Genomic DNA, 15,439 nt, shown 5'->3' on the forward strand with positions numbered 1-15,439 from the left:
GATTCTCAACTAAGTCAACAAGACAAAGAAACCTCTGACCCCATTGTTTCGGGAACGGAGTTTCCAAAAACAGTGCTTGCCATGGCTGGCATACCTGCAATAAACCTCTTGCCAAAGAGCACTTCAACCAGGCCAAAGTTATAATCTTTCTCACTGTGCAAGGTCTATGAAGAGATTAGCTGCATCTAGAATGGGAATGGGAAACATAGCCCACTCAGCAAACTCTGCCCCCTCATTGACTCACATAGGTTCCTCAGGGTTGGAGGTCATCTGGCAAAGGCACAAATATCGTCAGATAAATGTCACCCAGTACTTGTTCCTGGCAGACATTGTGTCGTCACATTTCTAATCAGACACTTCCACGAGCAAGTTCATCACAGGCCGACACTTCACCAAAGGAGCAGTAAGGGCAGCTGGATTTTGGGTTGTTGGAGGAAAGTGATCTATCAGCAGCACAATCAACAACTATGTGACCTGTCGCAAGCAGCATTGCAAGCAAGAAGAGCAGAAGATACGATACGATACAACTTTATTGTCAGCCAAGGCTGAAATTCTTTGTGCATCCCTGGGTAGCTCGTATAAAAAAGAGGACATACACATACATACAAACATACATAAGATTAATAACACCAACAGACATATAACAACAGAACATGACACAAACATACACACAGACAATGTCTTGGAGACGTATAACTCTGTATAAATATTGCACTGGATTTAATGTAGCTGGTTTAACAATAGGATAGATTGATGTATGAAAGAGTTTTTAAGTCTGACGCGATTAAAAGAATGAACTCTAAAGCATCTGTTTGAAGGCAGAAGGTGATATTCACTGTGCAAGACATGTGAAGAGTCGTTTGAAATATTTCTGGCCAGTCTAAGCATACTATTATTGTGAGCCTCCTGAAAGGAATATGCTACAGGTAGTCCTATAATCTTTGAGCAAATTTTAATCTGATTAAATAGCTTTGTTTTATTTTTAGCTGATAGGCTACTTAGCCAAGCAGTACTACAGTAGAGCATGATACTCTGAATTACTGATGTGAAAAACAAATAAATGATTTGGCTACTAGCTCCAAAGGATCTCAATCTACGAAGAAAATAAACACGCTGTTGTATTTTTTTGCAGATGAATTCTATATAAGAGGTCCATGAGAGAGTTTCGTCTATCATGACACCCAAATATTTGTAGACTGAGACTTAGACTGATTACTGAGTTCTGAATCTTCACTGACGACAGTTGACAATTCGGGGTTATTCAAAAAATGATTTCCTCTGTCACATTGCCCTGATACAGTGTAGGGTCATCTCATTTGTTCAACAAGGTCAGTAGAGTTGAGTCATCTGAGTACTTTAACAGAAACTGATTTGGCAAAGTAGTGGTGCAGTCAGAGGTATTTAAAGTCTGTCCCCTTTTTAACCATCTGACTAAAACCAGGTAGTACAGTGTCCAAGTGACAATGGTTAAAGTCCGCCAACACTATGGCAGGTGCATCTGGATGTTTTTGTAGCAGTCTATGAACATGGTCCGCTATAGTGGCTGCTGCCGATGCAGCCTTGCCACTAGGTGGAACATACACCTCAAACAGCAGCAAACATCCAAATTCTTAGGAAAGGTCTTAATGTCAGACAAAGCATCTCGACGTTAGAATCACATAATTGATTCTTTAACGGTGAACTGGCGACACCAGAGATCATTGAAGTACACACAGATCCCTACGCCCTTACATTTCCCCGAGTTAGCGTCTCTGTTGAGCTGGATCAGAGTAAACCCATTTATCTCAAAGAGGGACTCGGGCATATTGGATTGAAGCCAGCTCTCCGTAAAACACAGCAAGGAAGCTTCACGGAATTCGCCACAGTACCTTGTGTAGGTTTGGACCTCGTCGATCTTGTTGTTCAGAGAGCGTAAGTTGCTCATTTATCCTGAAGAGAACTGTTTTTTTGTGTTGAGGAAAAGGACTCATTTGTTGACATTTGAATTGTGGGGTTTGTTTGGGCTCGGGGTTGTGAATACACTGTTTGAACTGCAATTTATATATATATATATAAATAAGTGGGTTGTATGATGGGTTGTAGGGCCTGTGATTAATATTTAGTGTTTTTTCGGCTTTTTGTCAATTATCAGATTTCTCAAGTTTCTGTAAGTGGACACTAAAGTTGGCTTTTAAAAGGCTCTTACCCCTCCTATTTAGGTCCATGTTGTCTTTCCTGAGGAGGTCCCTCAATGAGTCAAATTGTATAATAAAACTGTAGCTAGTTAAAGCACAGTTCTCCAACCAACTGTCCAAACTGAAAAGGCGGCTAAACTATTCACATCCCCATTTCATGGTTGGAATTGGACCGGAGAGTGCACATATTTTACCCAAACTTTCTATGGTTTCTCTGGTTCCATCTCACAGCAGCGTGGTCAAGCTGCCCGGTGCGTCCCATACAGGTGCTAAACGGTGCCTTTTGCGTCAGTATTTGATGCTGAGAGAGCTACTAACCATACGTCAGTAATTGGAGTTGGGAGTGAGAATGGGTTGGTGTAATAAGCAGTTGGGACTTCCCGGGAGTTGTAGTGGAGCCTATCAGGAACAACAAGTTGCAAGAAGCTTCAGAACACATATAAAAATCTAACTGAGCATGTTAAGGCTCGTCATCCAAAGAAAGATAATGAAGCCTACTGTGATATGTAAAATGAAAGATACTGATAAAAAAATAATTGGTACTCAGCATGGGCCCCGCTTCAACTAATAAAGTCCATGGATGGGTTAAAGATGGTATTAGTGTCAATTGATACCTCTGTAAGTCTTCATCGAGTCCTGATATTTGATCAGTCTTCTCGTCTTCAGTAGTAGTGTGGGTGGATGCAGTAGGACCTTCCTCCAGAGTGAGCGGGAACTCCAGCAATGCAGGCAGGCAAGTGTCTGTGAGCTGCCACCGCTGGCTCTGGATTCAAACCATGGGTAGATCAGGCCCAGCACAACAAAGAAAAACTCACTGAACAACATTTGTAATCATTATATGACATACATAGCTGTCTTATAAATGTTGCATATAGATTGAGCCACCTAGAATTTTTGGCTGGCCTGTGATGGTGCCCAGGCAGATTATTGGTGGATCCCCAAAGGGGCCTTCCTGGGTCCTTGGCTGAAATTAGATCATAGTGTACAAAGGACGGACTAAAGCGGTTTACTGCACCTAAAATGAGCTGTTCTTATATTTGATGTGTATGAGCGAATGTGCTTCCAACACAGAACATACCTTTAATGATTATTATCATATCATAAGGTCATAAAAATATTATGCTGAATGTTTCTGTAAATGCATAACATATAGGTAGTAGTGATGGCCAAATGAAGCTTTGTAAACCATTTTCATTATTTTCTAAGCCCACTAGATCTGGGTTTAAAGAAAAAGGCTAAAGAAACAGAAATTAAGTGTGCTTTTAACCCTTTTCAAACAGAGCATGTCATCTAGTGGGCTCAGAAAATAAAGAAGCTTCATGAGGCTTCACTAGGCCATCACTAACAGGTAGCGTCAACTTCAGAACTTTTCTCTTAGGTAAGAAGAAGGGAGGGGGCTTGCACTGTATGTGAGTGAGATGTGGAAGAACGTCTCTGTAACTCGGACATTGAACTGCTGGCTGTGGGGTTGCGTCCGTACTATCTGCCAAGGGAGTTTACATCCGCCATAGTGATCACTGTTTACATTCCACCATCTGCTGATGCAGAGGCAGCTACTGACATCATTCACACCACTGTCTCATGACAGACGCAGCAGCCCAATGCTTTTATGGTTATCACTGGGGATTTTAATCATGTTTCACTGGACAAATCACTCCCGGACTTTCGACAATATATTAACTGCACCACTAGAGACAATAAAACTTTGGACCTCCTGTATGCAAATGCTAAAGATGCATACAGTGCCACTGCCCTCTCCTATGTTCCTCTTCTCCAGCGGCAGCCTTTCCACACAAGGACTGTAAGGGGATGGACTCAGGAGGCTGAGGAGGCACTGCAGGACTGTTTTGAGTCTACAGACTGGGATGTGAGCCACATGAGGAGGACATCAATAACCTGAGTACATAAAATTCTGTGAAAACATCACCATGCTCTCCCGGACAGTACGCTGTTCTCCAATCTCCTGGTGAGACCCTGGAATTGAATTAATATGAGTGTTTACAGTAGAATCTAGATACGCACTTTCAGGAAATAAAGGGATGGGTGAGACTCCCAGTGGCTAAGCTGAAAGGCAGGTTGGGAGGGGAAATTCTAGGTGGCTGTATCTGTAAGGTAACTGTTGCAACCTGACCAAAGGACAAATGGAAGTTCTAATATGTACAGACTTTAAGTTGATAATGTCTCACCAATTTCTCAAGTGTGTAAAGATTCTTAAAGTCCCTTAGCCTTGTGTGGTCAATCTTCATCATGATGTCTTGACTGCGGTCAATGGCACCTGTCTGACTATAAAAGAGAGACCAATTAAAGCTGCAGTAGGTAAGATTGTGAAGAGCCAGGACTTTGCCAACAAATTTGAACATCGACAACTTCTCAGTCCCTCCTCCCTTACTGCTGCAGCCCAAACCGTCTCCTAAGCCCCTCCCACACAACGGAGTTTGACAGAAATGCCGGCATGTCAGACAACATGTTCAATAACTAAACACAAACACAACGTTAACTTTACTCACCAAGAGTAAAACGATGCTAACTAGCAGGCTACCGTTAGCCATTTCAGCATCATATCAGACCTCACCAACGCAGCTTTGTGGACTTTTGACTACTAATAACCAAGTGAAAGATAAATCATTCATGGTAATTATGTTACCTGTTGAGAGGAAATGTGGCTACATCTGCATCGTTCTTCAGATCTTTAAAATCTTGCAGCCACGTCTGAAAAGCCTCTCCAATATTCACGGAGTTTTGGAAAACCTTTCTGCAGCTCGTGCGCGGGGAGGGGGGAGGGGAGAACGCTATATATGCGTGTGCCTGAGCAGTGATTGACAGGCAGGCAGACCACCCCTGTGGCCCCGATTGGAGAAAATCGACCGGGAGCGGTGGAATTTTGCCAATGGCACTACAGGCTGTAGGTGGTGCCAGAGGAGCTGTCTTTTTTTCTTTTTTTTTTACATAATTCATGTAGTTCTACTGGAACATAGGGTCAGTTTCAGCAAATATGACAGAAAGTTAGTTTTATAAGACTTACCTACTGCATCTTTAAACAATGCCCAGGTGACATAATAAAAAAAGAACAATGAATTTAAGTTTACCAGGTAGCGGTGTAAGAGTATCCAACAAAAGCCAAGTGCACTCCTATTGGAGCTCTGTCCATTACGTCAGACAGCGTCTCCTACAGAACACACAACACAACAGATACCAGTAACCACCAGAAGTTACCCGGCTTGACGGCAGCATTCATGCGACACTGAGGTGAGATTCTATAAAGTTCACAAAAGTAAAGGGAGAGTCTGTGGGATTACAAACCTCTGGCTCTGTACAGAGTTACAGCACCTCCACTCAGCCTAGGTGACAAAATGTTTAAGCCTTTTTATTGGTTATCAACCTCGAAGTAACTCACATATAAAAAAAAAATAAAACATAGACTTGAATTGTTAATAAACGCTTCAGGTTGTGTTTTACGCCCATGAGACAGGGCTGAGACGCAAGTCTGACGGAGCAGATGCAGACAGCTGCATAGATTAAAATGAGAGCTTGTTGTTGCAAGTACAAAATGCGTCTGACCAGTGTTGTAATGTAACAAAGTATACTTTGTTACTGTACTTAAGTAGAATTTTCACGTATCTGTTTACTTCGTTATTTATATTTCCGGAAACTTTTACTTTTACTTTATCTTAGTTACTTGTTATTACAAAATAAAATCAGATTTGTTACACTGGAAAAAAGCAGGTTTTGCAAATCATTGCTGCTACATTGCCAAGATAATGCACCCTCCATTCCAGGTGGTGACCTGTGTTGCCAAGCGGCAAAAAAAAAAAAAAAAAACAGACCAAAACTAAAGAAGAAGAGGAGGAAGCATAATGACTTATAGTGTCATGGGAGCACCTAGTGCAGGCTCTGATGACAGTGGTGATATCGGTTAGATATCGTTACACACCTTTGGCCATAAAGTTCAAGATGGCTACATACAATTTTTGGGGTTTCTTCCATCACCTATAGACAAGTGAGGACTATTAATCAAGTTGCTCACAGTTATTAAATATTACATTTTCTTTCAGACACATGCATGACATGGAAAGTAAGATTCTCAAAAAGACATTACCATTTCACTGAGACAGTCATCCAGAATATCAAAGTTGGAGGTATCAGTTGAATTAAATACTTCAGGCAGGAAGGGGGCAGGGAGTTTATGCAGGGAACCCCAGTCTAGTCCACAGAAGAAGGGATGGCTCCTGAAGTCACTAGAGCCTTTCCTCCCCAGACGGACTTCCCTTTCACAGATGAGCCCAGTGATGAAGGAACGAGCCCTGTCTGAAATCTCAGGGCCAGAAGGAGGGAATTCAAAATACTCCTGGGGATTAAAAAAATATATATATACATACATATATATATATATATATATATGCCAGTGTTTAACGTGTCCTTTGAATTCTGAAAGACATTGTCATTGTGTTTTCACACCTGAAAGTGGATGATCTTGGCATATGTTTCAGAGATGGACTCTGCGTAGAAGGGCGTGGTCCCCAGCACCATCTCATAGGCACAGATACCCAGAGCCCACCAGTCACATTCAGAACCATAACCTCCGCCTCCTTCTACTGCTTTTAAAATTTCTGGAGACAAGTAGTCAGGGGTTCCGACTGCTAGGGATGAGTGAACCTGAAATAAAATTTGTAGGCTGATGGATTTTTAAGAACATAAAAAGGGGTATTGAAAGGGCAGGACTCGCATTTCTAATGTTTGTTCAGTTGTGTGTTTGTTTTGTCTGTATTTTTTTCCCTTTTTTTCCCTTTTTTCCCTTTCTGTCACCTCTCACCATCCCATCCTCTTGGAGCCTCAGACAGGAACCAAAGTCACCAAGTCTGATGTGTCCATCAGCTGTCAGCAGGATGTTGTCAGGTTTGATGTCTCTGTGGAAGAAACATCAGATTTCAATAATCAGATGCAACATGTCATACATAGGTTGTTTTCAGTGTTTTCTATCCATATCACAGTTACAGTTTGTGTGGTGAGCTTTATTGGGCTTATTACTCAGAAAAGTCATACTTGAACCATATGAAAAGCAAAGTTACAATTTATCTTGAAACTGTAATGTAAATGAAAACAGTATGAGCAGCATTTTTCAAGAGGAGAATAGTCTACCTGTGCACATAACCCAGTCTGTGGACAGAGTCAATGGCCATGACCATCTCAGCTAAGTAGAACCTAGCCATATCCTCAGGGATCCGGTCTCCAAACTTACTGAGAAGAGTCAGCAGGTCCCCCCCTACGTAGTAATCCATCACCAGGTACTAAGGGAGGAGGGGGGGGATGGGTGAGGAAAATGGCAGAGCTTCTGAAATTTTAATTAAATACAGCATATGCTATGGACTAGCAGGACATATTTGTACAAAACATTTACTTAACATAATTGATTGGCTGTGTTCATACGCACTAGATAGTTGTCATCCTGAAAGGAATAGTGCAACTCTGTGATCCAACGTCTGTCACCCTTCAGTAAAACCTCCCTCTCCTCCTGGTAACATGCTGTCTGTGTAAGACACAAACACAAAGAAAACTGGATAAAAAGCCACAAGTAGAAAGAAAGATGGAGCCACAAACAACTGAAGGGCAACCAGCTTATATCAAAGAGCATGTGCCTCAATTTTACTTTCCTTTTTTCTTCCATCTTAGCCCAGCATTTGCAATAAGAAAATCTTCTACATCCTACCATTTTCGTTGTCTTTTTGTTCATGAATATGAGCACAGGTTTGTGTGGGTGTACCTCTCCTCGCCTCAGCATGTCCCATTTATTCATAATCTTCAGAGCGTACACTTGTTGTGTGCTTCGCATCCTTGCCACAGCAACCTGAAACAGTGATGACTTGTGTAGTGAGGATTGATAGATTGATTGATTAAGTTAATGATTAAAAAACACTAATAACACTGCACAGCGGTCATTGCATACATTAAAAATCACAGAAATAAAATCAATAAAGCCTGAAGGCTTATTTCCATTGTGGTCTTCTAGAAAAACACGACACCTGTCATGAAGATGGAGTCTTCATAAATGTTCATGACTGTTGTCATTAAGTGTCATTCAGTAAATTATGACACTTTTAAAGCAAAGTTAGCATTGTTTGAGATGTTTGTGTTATGAGAACTTGACATTAACAATGACAACAATCTCTGTGTTACGACATCTTGACAATAAGCAAGACTGTCACGCCCCAGTGACAATCTGGGGCCTGTTTCACAAAAGCAGAATATATAAATCCAGGATTACTGATAAAGCGAGGCTTGACCTATTCTAATCTGTGCATCCTGGCTTGGTGCGTTTCACGAAGGCCGAGCCAGGCTGAGGAGGAGCGACTAGGTCGAGCCAGGCTGAAGTAATTCAGATAGATGCGCGTCCACGGCTTTCCTCAAAAGACCGCGAGGTCGATCACAGATTTACTGATGCCAAAATGGAGAATACACATTGTACATACTTTATACAGAGTGAGCAGCGGACCGACTGAACGTGTAAGGCCGGTTACACACTGCCAGCGTGGCGTGAGCGTGGCGTTTCTGTTGCATGTCAGCTGCGTGTCAGCAGCGTGGATTTTTCTATGTCTTTACACACCAGAAACGTGTCTGACGCGGTGCTGCTGCTGCTGCTAGCCTCGTCTGGACACATGTATGTTTCCCATTGATAAAATGAAATACCATCTTAATATAAATATATACTGATTTGATTACAGCAAAGACAATGTCGGCAGTATTGATGGCAAAATAGACTACAGAATATTTCGTTCTGTATTGACAGGTGCAATATTAGAAAAAAATTTTTTTATTTAAATTACATTCATATATCTGCATTTATATCAAAACATAGAGGCTTTCAAACATCAACACGTCATTTATTAATATGCATTCGTGTCTAAATGACATATAAACATATTTTCCTATTCTATTTTGCCTGGAAACGCTTCCAACACGCTCGCGTCTTGCGTGAAAAATAGGCGTTGGTTCTATTTCTAGCAGGCACGCGTCTCACGCAGGCAGTGTGTAAGCTCTAACCTGTTAACATGGGAGCCGAAATATAAACGGACACGCCACGTGGCTGACACGCTCGCGCGACGCGTCCAGTGTGTAACCGGCCTAAGTAACCTAAACATATACATTAACTGACCAGTACACTGCTCACTTTTAATGCAAAGTGTACAACTGTTCATTTTTAGACTATCATTTAGTCTGTCCGCTATTATCTGCCACGCGTTTTCTTTTTTTGGTTCCTTCTCTACATATTATATGCCTTGCTCCCTGGTATATATTGACATAGAAAATAAATACACTGAAGAAATTGGACTCTAAAATCTAGAAACTATAAAGATAGAGATAATTCTAATTATCTTATTATAATTATAATTATAAGAAGATAATTAAGTGATAAATTCCATGCACACTGTAAACATGAATGGAACAGAGTATATTCATCAGTTATTTCCCCCCAGCAAAATATAAGGTCAAAAACCATTGAGGTGTCCTCTCCCTGTTGTTACATGAATGTACAGTAGCCTACAACACTGGATAGTTGCTGGTCCAGTGAACTAAGACTACAATTTGGGAGGATTGTACAATCCTCCCAAATTATAGTCCCAGTTTACTGGACAACACAAATTGTGTGCTAAGAATGCCAAATACAATGCTTATGGAAGCGGAACAAACATGATCCTTATTGTTAAAGAATTTAAAAAAAATTAATCAACTAAAATAATTCAAGGTGCATTGGTCAACTACAGAAATGTACAGCACTGTATATATTGCCCTTAGGAACAGACTTTATTTAAAACACAGTTGAAATTTTATCAGCCTTTTCTAATTATCCCAACAACTGCCATAATATATTCATCAAACTTATAACAAAAATATGAACAGCAGTCTTCATACAGCAATATAACAGTAACAATGACTGTCACATGAATAATAAAAAATAAATAATGGTCACAACTTTAAATAATAACTTAAATAGTTAAAGTGTAAATTACAGGTTAAATTTTTCATGAAGTTAAGCAATGTGCTTATTAAAAATAAAGATTAGAGCCACCCACAATTGTTTTGTATGGCTTTTTATAACAAAATGCTGAATATAATATGAAAAGTTGGTACTTTTAACAGTAGTTTTAAGCACTCCCCCTTCCTTCCACTAGGTGGGGTGTGACATCATAAGAGGGACTCCAAGACTAGAGTTACCTTTAGTAGGCTAGCAGTTATATTGGAGACCTAGCAAAAATGTTTGTGCGGGATGTACGAATACATCAGAAACAGGGCAGAGGGGCCACAAGGACAAACGGCTGATTCATGCCTGGGTGAGTTTTGTGGCTACGAAGTGGGCTGATTTTACTGCTGCCTCTGTGACCCACTCTCTCCTCTGCCTGCTGCGCTATGGCCATGTGTGTGTGTGTGTGTGTGTGTGTGGCCGTGTGTGGCCATGTGTGGCCGTGTGTGTGTGTGTGTGTGTGTGTGTGTGGCCGTGTGTGTGTGACAGACGGCCGGCCAGCCAGGTTGTCAGGTGCTTGTTGAGTTTAACTCCGAAAAGACAGTTAACCACAGGTTCCCGTTAATCTTATGATGGACATGCGTTGTGATATTTAAACAAACGATCCGTCAACGGCGAAATAAAAGCCTCTTATTTATGAGACCGGTCTGAGAGACCTCCAGTTTACAGCGGGGTGTCCGAGCGAGACTGTCCGAGCGACGAGCCAGCGGCCAGGGCAGGCGCTGCTGGTTGTCGCGTTACTTTATGGAGCTTCTCAACTCCGAAAACTTTGAAGCAAATTGTCAATTGGGCAATGATTTTCACAAGACTTTCCCATATTCTAAATCTAAAAAGTTCATTTCTTTCTAAAACGTTCTCAGAAGTGAATTTAGTGATGAATAAGATGGCGAAAATGGATAAAATTGTCCCGTTGTTGGCCTGTCTATGTACCTGCTATGGGTTGCTACCATAGATATATGGTTGCTACTCCCTCTTATGACGTCATCACCCAGTTACTGTAAAAAACATGCTACCTTTGAAGAAACCCCTGTAAGATCCTCTCGTAGGGTACAGATTTGATCATTAGCAAATTATCAAATATGTTTTATCAAAATTAATAAAGTTATGAATATGGTTATTAATAACTTTATCAAATCGACAAACAATCAAAACGGGGCACCACCCTGTAAGTCAGGGACCAATAATCAAACTGTGGAACAGTCTCATTTCTGTTAAAATCCTTTAAAAGGATTCAAAGGAAGGGGTGATATCGAGCACAGACCCGTCCAGCCAGCAATTATTACAATAAGTACACAAATAATCAACTGCAATAATCAAAAAGCAACTGCTAATTAAGTATAATAAGATTAATTAACGTCACAATTATCAGTAGCCAATCAGCAATCCTTCAATAATAAACTTATATACCCTTTTTACAATATCACAATAAAAAGACAAAGCAAAACAAAACAGCATGTAGCATGGACACCACTGTGTCTGTGTGGCGTGTGTGTGTGTGTGTGTGTGTGTGTGTGTGTGTGTGTGTGTGTGTGTGTGTGTGTGTGTGTGTGAGAGTGAGTGAAAGTGGAGGGGGCGGTGTCGAAATGTAGTCTAACAGAAAACTACTAAAATGGCTACTCCGGTGAGCTGCACATAACTATTTAGCCTCAAGAGGGCGGTAGTAGTGATGGGTGCCCGATGAGGGGGTGAAGAGGCCGAGGGGGGGGTTGCTAGGCAACGCACACGTTTATGCTAAGTCAAGCGTTAGCTCTATACAAGCTCCACGTGGTTAACTAGCAACGTTAGCTCGGGAGCTACGTGGCTAGCTTCTATGTATGTGTGTGTGTGTGTGTGTGTGTGTGTGTGTGTGAGAGTGAAAAGAGAGAGAGAGAGAGAAAAAGGAGGGAAAACACGATTTATGGAACAAACACTTAAAACCTTGATCTCTGGGGTAATGGGACTAACCGCTCTCCTCATTTTACTCAAGACTAACTTAACGTGGCGTTATAGCAGAATCTGAGGTTTGTTTAACGGTACAGAGCGTTTATTCCCCGGCACACTCTACGAGCGTACAGCTGACTCAGCTGGTACAGTAATTCCTCCTCGGCGGGAGTTATCAGCTACAGTTCAACACAACTTTCAACAATATCTGGATCAGTGATATTCTTCACAACAGCACATAGGACGCAGCGGTCCGATCACACATTAATGGTAAACAAAATAGCAATACCTTTTACTCATTAATAAACACCCTAGTTCTCAAATCTGCCCAGAACTATAAAAGCCTCTTACTTTTGGTGTACAGTCCGTTGCTTATCCGGCGGATTTTCCGGTGAACAAAACTGAGTTAACTTTCGCCAGAGATTAACGACCCGTACCGTCCAGGGCAGTGGCGCGGAAACACGGTCCAGTCGACTTGCAAGAAAACGCGTTGTCTCTTTTCCTTGAGACGGGGCTGATTTACCCCTCTACAGATTTGGTGTAACACGGGCTTCGTATTCACCAGGACCCTTTTGTATCACGAACGATACAAACGCTTCACTCGACCAGCGAATGATACGATGTTGATTCTCGAACAGCGCTGAACGATGTGTCTTCTTACGGCAATGAAACCACGAAGAGCCCCGGGCCGTGACCTCCGGCTACTTTTATCTCCCCTCCGCCGCCTGCTGGCGGCGAGTGGTGCGTTCAAGGAGCCGTGGCCAATCAGAAATCCTGAACTCAACGAAGGTGTGAGAATTCGGCGTTGCAGTTCTCAAGCCCTCCACCATTTTCCTCATGTCTTGGAGGTACAATCTCCATTTTGGAGACTCCTTTGTTAGGAGTGAGGGGTCACAGGCTGGTGACTTCCCTACAGGCCGCTCTTTGGCCTCAGGAGAAGCTTCAGGCTTCACAGAATAGTCTTGATCATAACTGTTAGGTTCCAACAGTCCCCCTTTTGGTCTGAAGAGCGGGTTGAACCCCGTTCTTTGGAGCAACCATGGACCAACAGGTTATATAAACAAAAAAACAAAACAACAAGAGTTATTCTGAGAGCAACATAGCATCATTCATTCCTGGGAATGGGCAAACAGTTCATAGTGTTCATCTGGTTACTGGCTATAGTGTCTGGGCAGACTCTGAAGCAGCGTCTGGGCAGACTTTCTAACTACGATTTAAACCTTACATAAATCATAACTAATAAAATACATCACACTAATAACACTTTGACAATACTTCAAGTAGCAGGTAAGACTGCTTGTACCCCTCATAATGCACATTATGGTATAATGCCAAAAACGAAAGTTGAGAGATAAAGAAAAAAAGAAGAAAGGACAGAGTGTGAGAGAGGTCATTTGGGTGTCACTAACCTATCCCTGAAAAGGATTGGCGCTGACTAGTGGGATGATGTGGGCTGCTGTGTGAAACGTGGTGATACGAACAGAATCGAGTCAAGTTTAGTTTGCAAATTCTGTATGTGTCTGTACATGAAATGTGCGACTATCGCGGTGATGATCCAGCCACTAAGAAGGAGGCCCAAGGCAACCATGCTAACAGGGTGGTCTTGGTAAGATGCCGAACTCCCTACATGGTTGGAAAATGTGGTGGTAAGCCCAGTAGGTTTGAGGCTGAACTGAACCAGTTTAGGCCCCTCAGCCAGAAGTTGCTGTTAGTGAGGTCGTGGCCTCGAAATGCGTCCATGATCTCAATCTCGGCATTGTGTCTGTCGGGATCGAGATGATGGAGGACAATGTCATCGATATGAATGGTAGCTCCTTGGGGAACCGTTAAAAATATTGTTTGGTTAGGTAAGGTTAACTTAGTGGCTGTGTCATGACGGTCGTAGGACATTAACGCTTCAGTGACGGGTGTACTGACGAGCCATTGGTTACCCGCCCGTTCCACCCTTGTTTCTGTTCCCTCGTCCCTTATGGACATACTGCCCTGACATTTTTGTTCAGGTGTGTCAGCCCTCAGGCCGCAGAGGTAGTTAGTTACATCTCTAACGAATGGGTTGCTCGGGCAGACCCAGTGTATGTCTTTTGTTTTAGTGCACATGTTAAGGTTAGGAATGAGGTAGAGTGAGGGGTTGTCCTCATGGAAAGCAATTGTGGGTGGGGTCTTAAGGTGTATATGTGTGTTACCTTTCCCAGAAGCCCACGTTCAGTACAGACTTTAGTCGGTATATGTTTTGTCTCTCTAGAATCGGAAGATTGAGGATGAAACCTATCTCTAAGTTCTTAGAGTCTACTGAGATGGGGATTGCACTGCCAAGGCTATACGCCAGGTGTACCTGTGAAGGGTGTACTACCGTACAGATTTCAAGATCTGTTCAACGAGTCCTAATGAGACTAGGTAGGCTGGAATTTTTCCCGCACTCAGGCTATTGACTGAGGAGCTAACCTCCCTGACAAGGTCCTGCATTAGGTCTCTGACTATTCGTACGTACGTTAGGTCTTCTTGGATCACTTTGGACAAATTCTCTAAGGCATGCATGGTGTTATTCAGGAGGGCAGAGTGCAAATTTACAGTCACTATGGTCCCCTGGAAAGGTTTCCCAGGTTTTGTAACTGTTCTTGTTGGAGGAGGAGTCTCTGTTGGATCTCTGGCATTTCTTGGTCGAGTTCCCCCATGTGTCTCTGGAGTGCGCTGAGGCTAACTGAGTTGACCGCGGACAGGCCAATAGAAAATAATGACCCGATGGCTGAGGCTGCGACGAGCAGGCCGCCTAAGAAACGCTTAGGTCGTTTCTGGCCACTGAGGTCTTCTTCTGTGACTATGAACTTTTGCAGTTGTTCCAGAATGTGGGCAGTGGTCTGTTTAGCGCGTTCTACTGTGTCATGGGTCTGGATCCCACTTAACCGTCCCTCGGTTAATTGGGGTGGTAGAACGATGTGTTTGCGGTAGACATCCCAGGGGTCTAGTCGTACATAGACTCTCTGGGTGAAGAGACCACACCGGGTGATTAGCAGTCCGGGCGTCCCCTGGAGGACGATCCCGGTGGGCGGGCCTGATTCAACCACCTCAGTTGGGAGAGGGGTTGATAGCCCGAGGAGAATGCCAAGGACCCACAGTAGCTCCATCCTGCAACAGAACAGAGTTTTGATTACTAGGTGGACAGGGGATTTCTTTTAGGGGTTAGTGCATGCTCGCGGAAGTGATTGGTCATGCAGTTATTCCTATGGGCCCTGTAGTATATCCTATTTCTGTGTCGGGCTGTTCCCCCTTTCTGCTGATGGGGAGTTTTCCCCTTCTGTGGGGAGGGGTGGCGCCTCGTATGGCTTGATTTGGT

The 15,439-nt window shown here is 42.7% G+C and overlaps 1 protein-coding gene across 5 annotated transcripts in view; it reads right to left on the bottom strand.

The window, feature by feature from the left end:
* The window catches only part of LOC120544517 (myotonin-protein kinase), a 114,866-nt gene that overhangs the window by 41,729 nt on the left and 57,698 nt on the right, over nt 1-15,439 (bottom strand). For 4 of the 5 annotated variants that reach the window (XM_039778321.1, XM_039778320.1, XM_039778317.1 and 1 more), the window contains exons 4-12: nt 7,879-8,016; nt 7,603-7,698; nt 7,311-7,459; nt 6,985-7,078; nt 6,630-6,827; nt 6,271-6,519; nt 5,261-5,340; nt 4,361-4,457; nt 2,789-2,937 (exon numbers count right to left, since the gene is read on the bottom strand). In XM_039778321.1, the coding sequence (XP_039634255.1) occupies nt 2,789-2,937; nt 4,361-4,457; nt 5,261-5,340; nt 6,271-6,519; nt 6,630-6,827; nt 6,985-7,078; nt 7,311-7,459; nt 7,603-7,698; nt 7,879-8,016 (1,250 nt within the window). The remainder of the gene's footprint in view (nt 1-2,788; nt 2,938-4,360; nt 4,458-5,260; nt 5,341-6,270; nt 6,520-6,629; nt 6,828-6,984; nt 7,079-7,310; nt 7,460-7,602; nt 7,699-7,878; nt 8,017-15,439) is intronic. The other variant, XM_039778319.1, reaches the window with a different exon arrangement.

Source organism: Perca fluviatilis, chromosome 16 (assembly GCF_010015445.1).
Source record: "Perca fluviatilis chromosome 16, GENO_Pfluv_1.0, whole genome shotgun sequence".
In the NCBI taxonomy this organism is placed as follows: Eukaryota; Metazoa; Chordata; class Actinopteri; order Perciformes; family Percidae; genus Perca; species Perca fluviatilis.